Genomic DNA, 15,123 nt, shown 5'->3' with positions numbered 1-15,123 from the left:
CAGTGGGATATTGGCTATTTAAGAATGCTGTTCATATCCAGCCCCAGCTGTTGGATCTGGTAAGGAAATCATGAGCTCAGCATATATTTGACATCCTTATTATATTGCCTGTAGTTGTAATTGGGTGAGTGATCCATGAGTTTTTCTGTTACTCTGAGTTTCTTGATTTCCTTCTAAAATATTTATTTATACTGTATATATTATCAGTTATTCATTTCAGGTAATGATTAGCATATGAATCAGAAGACCTATTGTTCCATGTATTTCTAATCTTCAGCCCAAAGTGCTGGAGCACTCACACATAACAGGGAAACATTGCCCGATTATATCAGAACCCAAGGTTTGCAGAAGTACATTCAATATTTTTGGAGGGGAGGAGGACTTAAAGGAGGGAACCCAAAACAGCTCAGACGGTGGGCACATGTTGGCTGGCTGTTGGGCGGCCAGGGGAGAAACAAAAATATCAAGAACTAAACCTGAGATAAAAATGATCGTATGAGACCAAAGTATGCATTACTTCAGATACATAGCCAGCAGCTACATTTTTTCCTTTCTTTTCCTTTTTTTTTTTTTACAATAGAGTAAGTGGAGAGGAATTGACTAGATCAAGACACTAGCTTTGGTGTAGGGGGCCTTTAACCATTTCGAAATGCCTTGATTTCTCCCCCCGCTGTGCCTATATTTTATATTTTCCATCAGTGGTCCTTCTGTTCAAATGGATCACTAACCAGCAGTGTATATTGCAGGACTGTGCTCCCCAATTTGGATGGGGATCGCAGTGTGGGGGAAAGAGTTTAAGCCTCCTACTCCAACACACACACACACACACACACATGATTCTCAGATTTCAGGGCAGCTGCAGTTGTTGTTGTTGTTCAGTCGTTCAGTTGTGTCCGACTCTTCGTGACCCCATGGACCATAGCACACCAGGCCTTCCTGTCCTGCGCTCTCTCCCGGAGCATGCTGAAGTCCATATTCACTGCATCGGTGATGCTATCTAGCCATCTCATCCTCTGCTGTCCCCTTCTCCTTTTGCCTTCAATCTTTCCCAGCATCAGGGTCTTTTCCAAAGAGTTTTCTCTTCTCTTTAGGTGGCCAAAATATTTGAGCTTCAGCTTCGGTATCTGTCCTTTCAATGAGCAGTCAGGGTTGATTTCCTTGAGGATGGACTGATTTGACCTCCTTGCAGTACAGGGGACTTGTAAGAGTCTTCTCCAGAACCACAGTTCGAAAGCAGCGATTCTTGGGTGCTCAGCCTTTCTTATAGTCCAGCTCTCACAGCCATATGTTACTACTGGGAAAACCATAGCTCTGATTATATGAACCTCTGTCGGCAAGGTGATGTCTCTGGTCCTTACTATGCTGTCTAGGTTTGCCATAGCTTTCCTCCCAAGGAGCAAGCGTCTTTTAATTTCATGGCTACAGTCACCATCTGTGGTGATCTTGGAGCCCAAGAAAATAAAATCTGTCACTGCTTCCATTTCTTCCCCTTCTATATGCCAGGAAGTGATGGGGCCAGATGCCATGGTCTTAGTTTTTTTAATGTTGAGTTTCAAACCAGCTTTTGCACTCTCCACTTTCACCCTCAGCAAGAGGGTCTTGAGATCCTCTTTGCTTTCTATCATTAAGGTGGTATTGTCTGTGTATCTGAGGTTGTTGATGCAGCTGCAGTTACTGTAGTATATAAAAAAAGGCAAAAAACAGTTGTGTGCTTTGGCCCTCACTGATAGGTAAGGCGAGGAGAAATAAGTTTGATAGGGAGTAGATAAATGCTGATGTGACTTATAAAAAGAATAAAATGTGGGGACAGGAATTTAAAATAGAAAATAGCAGGAGAAATAAATAAAAAGAAGAGGGGATGGGAAAAAAAAGTAATCAAGTAACCTTATACAAAGTTAAAATAGACTATACACGAAGTGCAAAATATAACCAAAAAGATCAAACCAAGGACAAAAAGAGGGAAAACAATAATTGGAATGAGCATACTTTGACAAACAGATTACAAACCCCCAGCCCCATCAACAAACAACAGCCAAATTAGAGCTCAATGTTTTCACTCATCATATAATGCTGTCTGAATGTTTAGATCAGGTGGGGGGAGTGGAAAACAAGCAGGGAGGGGACAAGAAAAACAAAACCACATCTAAAAACAAACATATAAATCACAGTAAAGATTGGATTCAAATTTAGACTGGATCAACTGCACTGACAGAAATGGACTTCCTCACCTCTCCTTCCCATGGCAGACATTCCAGCTCCCTAAAAATGCTACCAGATAGTCAGGAGACGCTGATAAATGGGATGAGCCATAGTGGATGTGGGAGTGATCCCAAAACTTGGGTGGAAGAAGCTTCCATGAGCAGAACCCTTGGATCCATACCAGGGAGATACAAATAGATCAGAGAGAAGATACATGCTGTTGTTGTTCAGTCGTTAAGTCATGTCTGACTCTTCGTGACCTCATGGTAGGGATGTACGAAAGGCAGATTACAAGCAGATATTCGGCAGATGTACCTTTCGCGGATTATGTTTATGGTGGGGGGGGGGAGGCGCTCCATCCCTCCCCTCAGAATCCTGGATGGGGGGGAGGTGCTCCGTTCCTCCCCCCCCCCCGGAATCCTGGCCGGCCGGCTGTGCTCCACAGGGATTCTGCGGAGCCGCCAGCTGGCTCCACCAGCAGCCGGACATCCGGCCACTGGCTAGCAGGGACGCAAATGGCAGCGGCTGTAGCCGCCGCCATTTGCATCCCGGCAGTCGGCCATGATAGGCTACATAAATGTTTACGTAGCCTATCATGGCTGACTTAAAAAAACAACAAGAACAACGCGCGTACGCAAATGGCAGCGGCCAGGGCCACCGCCATTTGCGTTCCTTATTTTGGCACATCTTAGTCTATGTCAAGATTTACATAGACTAAGACAGAGAAAATAAGGGGAACGCAAATAGCGTAGCAGATACGTAAACATTTACGTAGCCTATCACGGTTTTTTTAAAAACCTAGCTGTGATAGGCTACATAAATGTTTATGTATCCTATCATGTCTTTTTTTTTTTAACTGGAAATGGCGGTGGCGGCGGCTGGTCGGAAGACCGGCCGCCACCGCCGCACCGCTGCCGGAGCTGCCGCTGGAGCAGCCGCGAGGAAGATCCGCCCCAGGTAAGTCTCGTCCTTGGGGGGGGCAGACCATTCCGCCACCGATTTCGGGAGGCCAAATGCGCTGGCATTCGGCCTCCCCGAGATCTGTGGTGGAATTCTCTGACATCCCTACCTCATGGACCATAGCATGCCAGGCCTTCCTGTCCTCTGCTCTTTCCCAGAGTGTGCTCAAGTTCATAGATACATGCTGACATAACACTAAAATAATGAAACGTAAATACAGAACTGCAGGACAGAGAGGAAGGAGGGAAACATACAAAGATGTGGATTTTAAAAAAAATGTGAGCGGAAAATGCAGGTGCAAGGCAGGCATCTTATAGCAAATTAAATTAGACTAGAGAGCAATCGTATGACCCCTAGACTATAGGATGCTGTAGATCTGCTCCTCTGTGCCTGTACACAGAGCTATGAGCATGGAGGAGGAAATCCAATGGTGGATCTTCCCCGCTCCCTCCTCCCTATTAACCAGTGTGGAAAGCTTCTCAAATTCAGAGAGGGAAAAAAGGGGGTGTGCCGGTTGGTGGAGAAGAGAGGGGAAAGGAGAGGCCAGGTTGCACAGTATCCTATGGCCTCTCCATTCCCCTACCTACCTACCAAAAGATAAGTCAGATAAATGAACTCATTGACTGGTCTAGCTGCTTTTCACAATTTAGACAGAGGAATGGAGGTGAAATCACCTCTGTCCTCCTTCTGCCCTACCCAGCTCTTGCTGGCAAAGCATAGACTGGGCAGAAGGCTCGGAATGTGGAACCCTCTGTCTATCAAGAGTGCAACCCATAGAATTGCACTCTTCCATGCAAAAGGCAAAAACGTGAAGGTATTAGACCATTCTTGCAGATTAGGGATTGGGATGAAGCTGGTAGCATAATTTACAACTTCCTTCCACTGTTATCTATTGCTCTTATCCCAACATTGTAAGTAGGACTGAGAGAACAGCACTACAATTACACTGCAGTGCTGTTCACTGTTATACCCCTATGGCAGATTGGAGGGATGTGCTGAGAGAGAAAATACAGTAGCTCTCTGCAATGAATTCCACTGTTACTGGTGCAGTGCCTTGATGAAGCTCCTTAAATTTCCCCTGAGACCTCTTCCCATGCCAGACTATGCACTGAGTTGCCTACTGAAGCATCATGCTCTATTGACTTCCATGAAGACTGGCTGTATTTTTAAATGTTCAAGAACTTTATAAAAAGTGTACCCAAGCTACATCAGGGACTCCTGTTTTTGGTGCTAACTTAAAAAAAAAAAAAAGAATTCCCTCAATCACAGGCAACACACCACACACACACACACATACACACACACATGCGGCAAAAGCAAAAACTGGACAAGATGCTGACCAGCCAAGGCTTTAAACAAGGCAAAGCTGAGCCCTGCCCCTGCACACGTTATAGACAAGGCAGATGGACTTGTCTATACATCGATGACCTTACACACACACACACACACACACTGAATACACTGCAACATTTTGTTGTAAAGCCAAAGTTGTTTTAAATATTAGATATTTTGTATTTTTGATCCTTCATTACAAGAAAAAAAAAAGTGCCTTTAAAGAAAATGGTGAGTGTGTTAGGGTATTGGGGGAGGGGTCATTGGTTGGGAGGAAGGGGGCTTGGGCCTGGATGGATGGGTAAACTGGAAATCCTTTTCCAGTTCCGATTTTATTCCAAGCCCAGGAGGGGGTGACAGGGGAAGGCCTCCCTTCCCCAAAAGGGGCAGTCTTGGGGGTGGCAGTCTCTTAGATGCCATTTATCAGGCATAAAGCTTTTCAAGCTTTTCCATTATATTACCCAGCTAGTTGCTGGCATAGCTTAGGGGCCCATCCCGGTATTTCCCCTTTGCAGATTTCCCACAAGCATTGCCCGAATTTGATACCAAACATGAGTGGCTCATCTCTTTATTTCCCCCTCCTCCTTTCCCGTGCAATGTACTTTCCCCCCACATCTTCATTAATTTCTATTTCTTCTGTTTAGCTCCACCACTTTCTGAGACATGTCTCATTTAACAACAGTGCTGAGGAACTGGTTTCATTTGATGAAAACAGGGAAGTAGCAGCGGGGTTTGATATTATAAATTGGGTAACATTCCCAAACCAGTCCTTTCATAGAGTAAAAGTTGGAAGGGTAGACCCAAAGGCTACCCAAGGCAAAATGTTCACCATATTTGAGGATGCCATTGTATGGCCCAGCATGTTTAACCAGGTAGGATCCATGGAAATGTCAAGGTAAATTAAGTAAATTCTAAAATATTTGAACAGTGGATAACCATGTTGCACGTTGGGGCAATCACATAACTCTGAGCTTTTCTACATGAGGCTTTTAATCAGTGTATCTACTTTCAGTTTCATCATCGCAGTATTGAGTTCTGAGTTCTATACAAAGAGCTTTTCCTTTCTGCTACATAACCTCTAGATGGCACTGTGCTATGGCATAATAATGCAGTTACACAAGTGGGAAAGTACCTTTTTGTTCACTTTCAGAAATAATAAACCATTTTCCCCACTCTAAACCCTGCCCTCCTGGGGAAAGTGCTCTTAAAAAAACAGAAGCAAAACTGGAGGATCACAACATTGTCTAAAGAACCCGTAAACAACTGTGAGTAAAGAATCGTGAGTGAACAAAAAAAATGCCATGTGTAGAAAAGCTCTCTGTCTCTGCATTCTTTCAGTATGTGTGGTTATTTTAAACCATAACTTTCTTCCATTTCATTTCTGATCAGTCACGTCCCCTTTCTCTGTGTAATGACAACTGCTATTTGGGTTATAGAAAGACAAAGAAGGAAGGGAAGCCATTTTGCTGCTATGATTGTCTTCCATGTCCAGAAGGGAAAATTTCAAATGAAACAGGTAAGAAATTATATTTGTTGTTGTTCAGTCATTAAGTCGTGTCCGACTCTTTGTGACCCCATGGACGCCAGGCCTTCCTGTCCTCCGCTCTCTCCTGGAGTGTGCTCAAGTTCACATTCATTGCATCGGTGATGCTATCTAGCCATCTCATCATCTGCTGTCACCGTCTCCATTTTGCCTTCAAACTTTCCCAGCATCAGGGACTTTTCCAGTGAGTAAGAAATTGTATAGAGGTGATCAAAATTCAAATATATCTGCTGTGATCCAGCATGTGTATCATGTATGGATGCTACTTGTCCTGATTTTTAAAAAGTTGTTCACAAGTCCATGGTAGTGGTTGTTAGTAAGAGGCTGCACTCTGATATGATCACCTGTGTATCTCTCTGTGTGTGTGTGTGTGTGTGTGTGTGTGTGCATGTGCTTGTGCACATTTTAGTACAGCGAGGTGTTCCCATTATTATTATTATTATTATTAAATTTATTAATCGCCCATCTGGCTGGTCACCCAGCCACTCTGGGCGATGTACAACATACAATAAAACAGTTTATACAATACAATTCTACAATAAAAACATTTTCTAAAATACCCTAACACACCCCAAATGCCATTTAGGGCTTCCCATGGCCCTACATGCATTAGATCATTCTTGATTGGACTACTGTAACACACTGCTTGTGGGGCTCCAGTTAAAACCATTTAGAAATGTCAGCTAGTACAGAATGCCACTGCTAGAACCTTGACTGGGACAAAGAATGGGGAACAGAACACCCTTTTGTTGTGTCAGCTGCAGTGGCTGCCAGTTTGTTTTTGAGTGGAATTCAAGGGGTATGTTACTTAGAAGCCCTAAATGGCTTGGGAGACCTGGATACTTGAAGGACTGTTTCCTCTCATGTAAACCTGCTGGCCCTTTAAGAACAGCTGTTTCACCCTTCTTGAATGTGGTGTTGTCTGCAGAGACAATGTGGTCATCGCAACACAAAAGAGGGCTTTCTCAGGGTGGTGTCCTGTATGTCTAATTCTCTTCACCAAGAGTTCTCTGTGCTTCTTGTTTATTTGTGTTCTCCTAGCAATTGAAAACTTTTCTCCTTAAACATAGGGATGTCAGAGAATTTCTCCATGAATCTCCGGGAGGCCGAATGCCTATGCATTCAGCCTCCCAAAATTGGTGGAGAAATGGTCCCACCCCCCCCGGGATGGGACTTACCTTGAGCGAATGTCCCTGGTGGCGGCGGCTCCCCGCGGCGGTTCAGCAGTGGTTCGGCGGCAGCGGCCGGTCTTCCGACCGGCGGCCGCCACCTCCATTTCCAAGTAAAAACAAAACAAAACACAACAAACGTGATAGGCTACGTAAAGATTTACATAGCCTATCATGGCTAGATTTTCAAAAAACACCATGATAGGCTACGTAAATGTTTACGTAGCCTATCATGGCTGACTGCAGGCCAGGGATGCAAACGGTGGTGGCTATGGCTGCCGCCATTTGCGTCCCGGCAGGAGAAGAGGTTTCGCGGCCGGAGAGACGGGGTGCTCCCCCCTGGCCAGAATTTTGGCGGGGAGGGATGGGGCACCTCCCCCCCGCCCAGAATTTCGGGGGAGGGACGGAGCGCCTCCCCCCCACCGCAAAGCAAGCTTCGGGATCAGGTTAGTGACTTTCGTCCATCCCTACTTAAACAACAATGTGACTCTGTTGCTTTATTGTGTTTAGTTGTAGTTTGTTTATTTCATTGCTGCCTTTAGCCTTTTGTAAATGTGTTTTAACAATGGCTTATTGTTTTATGCTTGTTATTTTGTAAGCCACTTTGATTGATTTTGTAGGGGAAAAGTGGACTATAAATTCAGTCACCACCACCACAACAAATATATTACAGCACAACTAGTCAAGATTTCCAAGAAAGAGTAGATTCAAATGAGGCCAAACATTACAGTAGATGTATACCTCTATTAGGGGGTATACCTATACCTGTACCATTTACTATCTGTAAATGGCTTTTAAACTTTTTATATTGTATTTAATTTTTTAATTTCTGTAAACTGCCCAGAGGGCTTTGGCTATGAGGCGGTATAGAAATGTTAACAACAACAACAACAACAACAACAACAAGTAAAATGTTACAAATTTGTGGGCAAACATGAACACTCAAACATGATTGCTCCCTATTTTTGTGACATTTTAGTCGGTGCTTGTGGTGTTTGTGCCTATTCCCAGTAAGAATATATCTTCACTAAGGCCTTGCCCATAGCAAGCAACTCTCCCCCCACACCCCAACACACACACACACACAGAGTAATGCTTCCACCAGGACCTTTAAGCTCAGGTCCAACCTTTTTACTTTGTCCTCGAGCAGTGAGGACACACTGGCTTTATTATAACTTCTATTATTCCCCTTATTACCTTTACCCCTATGTAGCCAAAGTAGAAGGCATAAGATTTTATATATATATATATATAAAGAATCTTTATTAATTACAGCATTAAGACTTTCAACAGTAAATCAGTAACTTTTAAAGCTTCTATCTACATATATCCTGTCATACACATAAATACTACTCTCTCTTCACTGTCTTCAATTTAACTCTTTACAGACCCCTTCTCTCTGATCTATTCTCTAATAAACCCTATCTGACCAACACAAGCACAGGAAGCTCCCTCCTTATATATCCCACGCACTTCACCCCCCCCCTCAGCCAGTCATCTCACATAGGCAGATATACCATTCATTCCATTCTTACCCTAGATATATACTCACCATAAAACACAGAGTCACAACAGGAATACATAACTATAACCACAGGTTTATAATATACAGTACATGCAGGTAACGTCACAGTGCTAATACAGATATTACCCTACTCGGAGTAGTCAAGATTGAGATAGTGATAGCTCCTTTTTTTATTATTATATCAAGTGAGGAAAACACACTCACATGCAAGCATGCATGTATGCGCACACACACTGACTCTCACACACACACAAGACTTTCAATTATAGGGCTTGAGATTCCTTTGGTCAGTTGCGGCCTAAGTTCTGAGTTCCCCCTGTACCATCTCTCTTGCAAATACAACTGATGAGAAGATGTAAAATGGTTTTTCGGGTTTTGATCTAGCAGACCTCATCCAGGCATTCATAATACTGAAATGCTCTATACTTAGGTATACGGTGCATAGAAACCCACATTTTCTTTTCCAGATATGGATGATTGTTCTCAGTGTCCAGAAGATCATTATTCTAACAGTGGCCATGATGCATGCATTCCCAAAAATATACATTTCTTGTCCTATGAAGAACCTCTTGGGATGAGTTTGGCCATTTTGGCTGTTTCCTTTTCTTTCATCACAGCTTTGGTGTTTTGGACCTTCATTAAGCACCAAGATACTCCTATAGTCAAAGCCAACAATCGGGACCTGACCTACACTCTTCTCATCTCCCTCCTGCTCTGCTTCATTAGCACATTGCTATTCATTGGCCAGCCAGAGAAAGTGATATGTCTCTTTCGACAAACTGCTTTTGGTGTCATCTTTTCAGTGGCTGTTTCTTGTGTGTTGGCCAAAACCATCATTGTGGTTCTAGCTTTCATGTCCACAAAGCCAGGATCTAGGATGAGGAAATGGATGGGGAAGCAACTTTCTAGTGCCATAATTTTTTCCTGCTCCATTGTTCAAGCTTCTATTTGTACTGTGTGGCTTGCAACATCTCCTCCATTCCCAGATTTTGTAGTGAGCACAACAGTTGAAGAAATTGTACTAGAATGTAATGAAGGGTCAGTAACCATGTTTTATTGTGTACTGGGCTTCATGGGTTTCCTGTCCAGTGTGAGCTTCACTGTGGCTTTCCTAGCCAGGAAGTTACCTGACAGTTTTAATGAAGCCAAGTTCATTACCTTCAGCATGTTGGTATTTTGTAGTGTTTGGTTATCTTTTGTTCCATCTTACCTGAGCACCAAGGGAAAATACACAGTGGCTGTGGAAATCTTCTCTATCTTAGCCTCCAGTGCTGGACTACTGCTTTGTATTTTTTCCCCAAAATGCTACATTATTTTGCTGAAGCCTGAGCTGAATGACAAGGGGCAGTTAATAAAAAGAAAGAATAAAAATGTGTAACAGTCTGTGGTCCCATCCATTAGTAAACAATTACTAATTACATTAGTAAACTATTAAATGGGACTAACTAGTCATAAGGGTAACGTTAGTTCATAAGTTTCAAAGAGACCTAATTGTGTGTATATTTTGCTGGATAAAGCAGGAGTTTTCACTGTGGTATTTATGCCATATCATGTCATTTATTTGCAAGTCAAAGGCTATTAATAAAACCTATAGCAAAGTACAATGTGTATGACAGGAATAAAACATTGGAGTAATTAAACAAATTAAAAAAAAAGTGTCAATCCAGCATGGGTTAAGGATATTAACACCATGCCACTGGCATATAAGAGAAAAGAAAGCTTGTGGGTACCAATTGTGGGAGGTGAAAAATTGAACCAGTTCAGCCCAGAAGGGGCGAACTGGGTAAAATCCTTATGAAAAATGAACTGAAACCAATTTCTCATCCATCCCTACCACTGTGCAATGATGTGATGAGGAAGATTTGTATCAGAGACCCACCCAACATGAAACATGCACTCATTTCCAGCTAAACCCAGAGTGCACCCCATGATCCAACTGATATAGCCAAGCCCTACTATACAACTACATTTATTCTAGTTCTTCAGAAAGAGACACACACCTGCTGGATATCTATCCAACCTGCAATCCACCCAGGAAAGTGAAGATACTTAATGTCAAGGGCAGCTTGGTAAGTAGGAGTACCTTATTATACAACAGGTCCAGAATACAGGTTTCCTCAGCCCTCCAAATTGCACATCTGGGGAGCCTCCTCTCACCATGAAAGTGCCTCAGGTTTCACTGCTGATTTTTCTCCCACACTGCCCTGTCATTGTGGCCAATCTAATTAATCATAGAGCATCCTATGCCAATCTCCTCTCATCCCTGTTCAAGGTAATACAGGGTAGGTGAAAAAGCCATTCCCAAAGCCCATCAGGCAGAAGAACAGAAATTCTTACCAGGCCCCTAAGTGAGCACCTAAAGCTTGTACTGACACCAGTAGGCAGGTTCTGAGTGAAGATGAATGAGCCCCGTCCTAGGGCAAGTCACATGTTTACCTTGCAGATCCTGCCCCAGATGGTATGAGGAAGGTGGGGCGGGGGAGAGAAAAAAGAAGAAGAAGGTGCATTATATCCTGGGCTTTTGTTCAGGGTGTGGGGGAGTGAGTGGGTCACAACATCTTGACATTCATCTGACCACCAAGACGTGTTATGAGAAGCCTGCACAATCCCAGTCTGCATGTAAGAATGTGTGTGTGTGTGTGTGTGTGTGTGAGAGAGAGAGAGAGAGAGAGAGAGAGACTTTTATATAGGATACCATACAATATGTATATTGCCTAAATAAATCATCTGTTAAAGATGTGCCTCTTAAAAGATGGGATTTCCCAGCATTTTTTGGAATTGAGTGAACATGGAAAGCCCTTAACACAACAGGTTTAACCAAAAGGTTTTTGTTTGTTTTCTTTATTGAGTATATACTCTTAATGTCTTAACTAAGAGAAGAATACCATCTATCCAGGTAAAAGCCACAGGGGCAAATTATTTCTTTTTGAAACGGTTCCATATTTGATGGAACGTTTGGGTAAGTTCATCCTTGGGAGTATTTCCACCAGCGATTTACTCTGAACTGGCAGTGTTTGGAGGTCATTAGGGGTACATGACATCGTATCCCTAACGACCATCCAGCTCCCCATAAGCTTTGAGGTGGCTGTCCAGCAGCCACTGGAGGAAAAAAAATGGATTTCTTGAGACTGCTTAAAGTTTGATTCTTTTCCTTAAAGTTGGATTCTCCATGGTATAGTTTTTGTGTGTACTAATGCCCACATTTACCTTGGGTATGCTAGCCCTGCCCGGCGATGTGCTTTTCAACATGACCCCAGTCAGGTGGTGTTTCCTGTCCCTGTGTTACCCAGCACAAACCAATTAGTGTCTACTCAGAAGTAACTTCCATTGTTGTTGTTGAGGCTTGTCCTCTGAATGCACACACCAGCATTTACAGAGATCCCCCTCAATTGAAATAGCACATTTTAAAGCACTACTTCCCTAAAGGCTGTAAAGTGCTTTCCCGAAGCTGCAATTCTCCATTATTTTCTTTATTCCCTTCAGAAGTAACTAATTCACACTGTTGTCCCTGCACAGCATCAGGTTAGAAAGGGGGCTGGTTTCCAATCCCTTTGTTTCCCCTCCCTCTCTTTCCCAGCACAAACATATGTGTGTGTACTCAAAAGTAACTCCCTATGTGGTCAGTGAAGCTTGTTCCCAAAGTGTGCCCTCCTGAAATTACTGAGATTCCCATGAATCAAAATAACACATTTAGAGAGGCTTAATGTCAAGGCTTTGAAGCTTCAATTGATCGCAGCAGGGCAGCAAAACACTGTGTTCCTAAAATGATTGTTTATTTAAGGAAGGAAGGAATGCTGAGGGGGGGAGAGGAGATTGTTTGCTACTTTGGCAGCTTCAAGGCAGGGGGAATGCTGTGTTTAGGGATGTCAAAGTGTAGCAGAAATCAGAGTCAGAGAGACCTCAGAGTGAAGGAAAAAGAGATTCTTCTTTATTTAACATGCGCGCTTAAGGCTGGAATCATTTCCAAAGAGCCAGAAGCCCCGAGGCACATGAACACATGGCTTTTATAGATATGACAACAGGCAATTCCCCCCCCCCACCCCTTCTCTTACTGTTTCTAGCTGTGTGGTCTGTGATTCAGAAAGTGGGTCATAGGGCATGATAAGCAAAGAACAAGACCTTGATATGTAAGGCAAGTAATATGCAAGCCAAGCAGAGGACTGGAACATGATATGCCGTTTGGCTCAACCTCGGCCTGTTGATAAGTTAGGGAGTTTCCACATTGCTGTTCTTGCTAAACCATGCCAGCTCAGCAAGAACATGAGACCACTTAGTCTGATCTCTGACATGGCTGCTACAAAAGAATTCCGCCATGGATCTCGGTGAGGCCGAATGCCAGTGCATTTGGCCCCCCGACATCCATGGCGGAATGAAGCCCCCCTCCCCCCCAACCCGTGAAAGGCGCGCGAATTGGGACACCTACCTGCTGCTGTTCATGCTGTGTTGCAAATGGTGGCCGCATCCGCGGCCGCCATTCGCTTCTTCACTATAGCCATGATTGGCTATGTGAATACTTACATAGCCTATCATGGCTAATGCAGGGATGCTATTTGCATCCCTGCGGAAGCCATGAAAGGCTGCGTATAGGGATGTCAGAGAATTCCGCCACGGATCTCGGTGAGGCCGAATGCCAGTGCATTTGGCCCCCCGAAATCCATGGCGGAACAAAGCCCCCCACCCCCCCACCCTACGAAAGGCACGCAAAACAGAGCACTTACCTGCTGCCATCCACACTGACTTGCAAATGGCTGCCGCATCTGCAGCCGCCATTTGCTTCCTCTTTATAACCGTGATAGGCTACGTAAATAATTATGTAGACTATCACGGCTAATGCAGGGACACCATTTGCATCCCTGCGGAAGCCGTGATAGGCTACATAAGTATTTACATAGCTTATCATGGCTTAACTAAGGGAACGCAAATGGTGGCAGCTACAGCGCCGCCATTTGCGTTCCCCCTTTTTTTTTTTTTTTGCTGTTTTAGCCTACGTAAATATTTACCTAGGCTATTATGGCAAAAAAAACCGGGGGGGGGGGGACACAATTGGCAGCCGCCAAGGTTGCTGCCATTTGCGTCCACTGTTTTTTCTTTTTTTGTCGTGATAGGCTACGTAAATATTTACGTAGCCTATCATGGCAAAATACAGGGATGCAAATGCAAACAACAACAACAGTGAACGCAAATGGTGGCTACGGCAGCCGCCATTTGCGTCCCTGCAGGCTGCCCAGCAGAGCGGAGCTGGCCAGAGAGAATTTTGGGGGGAGGGATGGAGCGCCTCCCCCCCACCGCGAATGTCACCCTTTGAAAAGGTAAGTGACTTTTGTACATCCCTAGCTGTGTAAGTATTTACGTAGCATATCATGGCAAAAAAAAAGGGAATGCAAATGGTGGCGGTTACGGTGGCCGCCATTTGCGTTCCCTTTTTCTTTTGGCCGTGATAGCCTACATAAATATTTATGTAGGCTATTACAGCAAAAGAGAGGGGCACAATGCACAAATGGCGTAGTGGCCACCATTTGCGTCCATCTCTTTTGCCTTAATAGGCTATGTAAATATTTAAGTAGCATATCACGGCCAAAAAAAAAAGGGAATGCAAATGGCGGCCACCGTAGCCACCATTTGCATTCGCTGTTATTGTTGTTGTTGTTGTTTTTGCCGTGAATATTTACGTAGCCTATCATGGCAAAATACAGGGACACAAATGGCGGCAGCAACGGCAGCCTCCATTTGCGTCCCTGCAGGCTGCCCAGCGGCCGGATGTTCGGCTGTGGGCGGCCCCAGCTGGCAGCTCCACAGAATCGCTGTGGAGTGGAGCTGGCCCGAGAGAATTTCGGGGGGAGGGATGGAGTGCCTCGCTCCGACCACGAATGTCACCCTTCGAAAAGGTAAGTGACTTTCGTACATCCCTAGCTGTGTTCCTGTGATGACAGTCAGCTTAAAGAAGTACTTAATGGGGAAGGGGAGGAGAGTGATTTTTGGCAAGACACTGGAGGAAACTTCCCAGGATTTTATTGAAGGAAAAGGGGGGGAGGCTTGAGGGGGGAGCCTCTCTTGAGCAGCCCTTGCCAGTCAGATGAAGTTCACTCCAACCTCTTTCCACCTACCCAGAATAATCTTCTGTGAAGTAATTTATACTAGTTCAGTGCACTCACTCGTGGAGCCCTGAGCGGACACAAATGCATCAAAGCGAATCCCTTGAAAAAATCTGAGTAATCCTCCATTCACTTCTCCTTCCATTGTTGTGGTGAACTCCCCCCACCCTCTTGATCCATCAATTGCCAGCCACATGGCTCATGTGCTCATCCTTATATGCTTCCCTAACTGGCTGCATTGCTGAAGGAGTGGCATTTTGAGGCAAAATGGGCAGCTGGATCCACCGAAAAGTAATTCACATG

General features: G+C 44.2%; 1 protein-coding gene across 1 annotated transcript; it reads left to right on the top strand.

The window, feature by feature from the left end:
* Nucleotides 1–3,586: 3,586 nt before the first annotated feature.
* Nucleotides 3,587–10,106, top strand: LOC146341428 (vomeronasal type-2 receptor 26-like). Its single transcript, XM_084807441.1, has 4 exons — nucleotides 3,587–3,714; nucleotides 5,174–5,363; nucleotides 5,881–6,007; nucleotides 9,196–10,106. The coding sequence occupies exons 1-4, from the start codon at nucleotides 3,587–3,589 to the stop codon at nucleotides 10,104–10,106; spliced, it is 1,356 nt and encodes a 451-aa protein (XP_084663567.1).
* The last annotated feature ends 5,017 nt before the right edge of the window (nucleotides 10,107–15,123 follow it).

Source organism: Heloderma suspectum, chromosome 6, assembly GCF_057233095.1.
Source record: "Heloderma suspectum isolate Gila_16-S chromosome 6, 16-S_ref, whole genome shotgun sequence".
Classification (NCBI taxonomy): domain Eukaryota; kingdom Metazoa; phylum Chordata; class Lepidosauria; order Squamata; family Helodermatidae; genus Heloderma; species Heloderma suspectum.
This window is presented reverse-complemented; position numbering and strand designations above follow the sequence as displayed.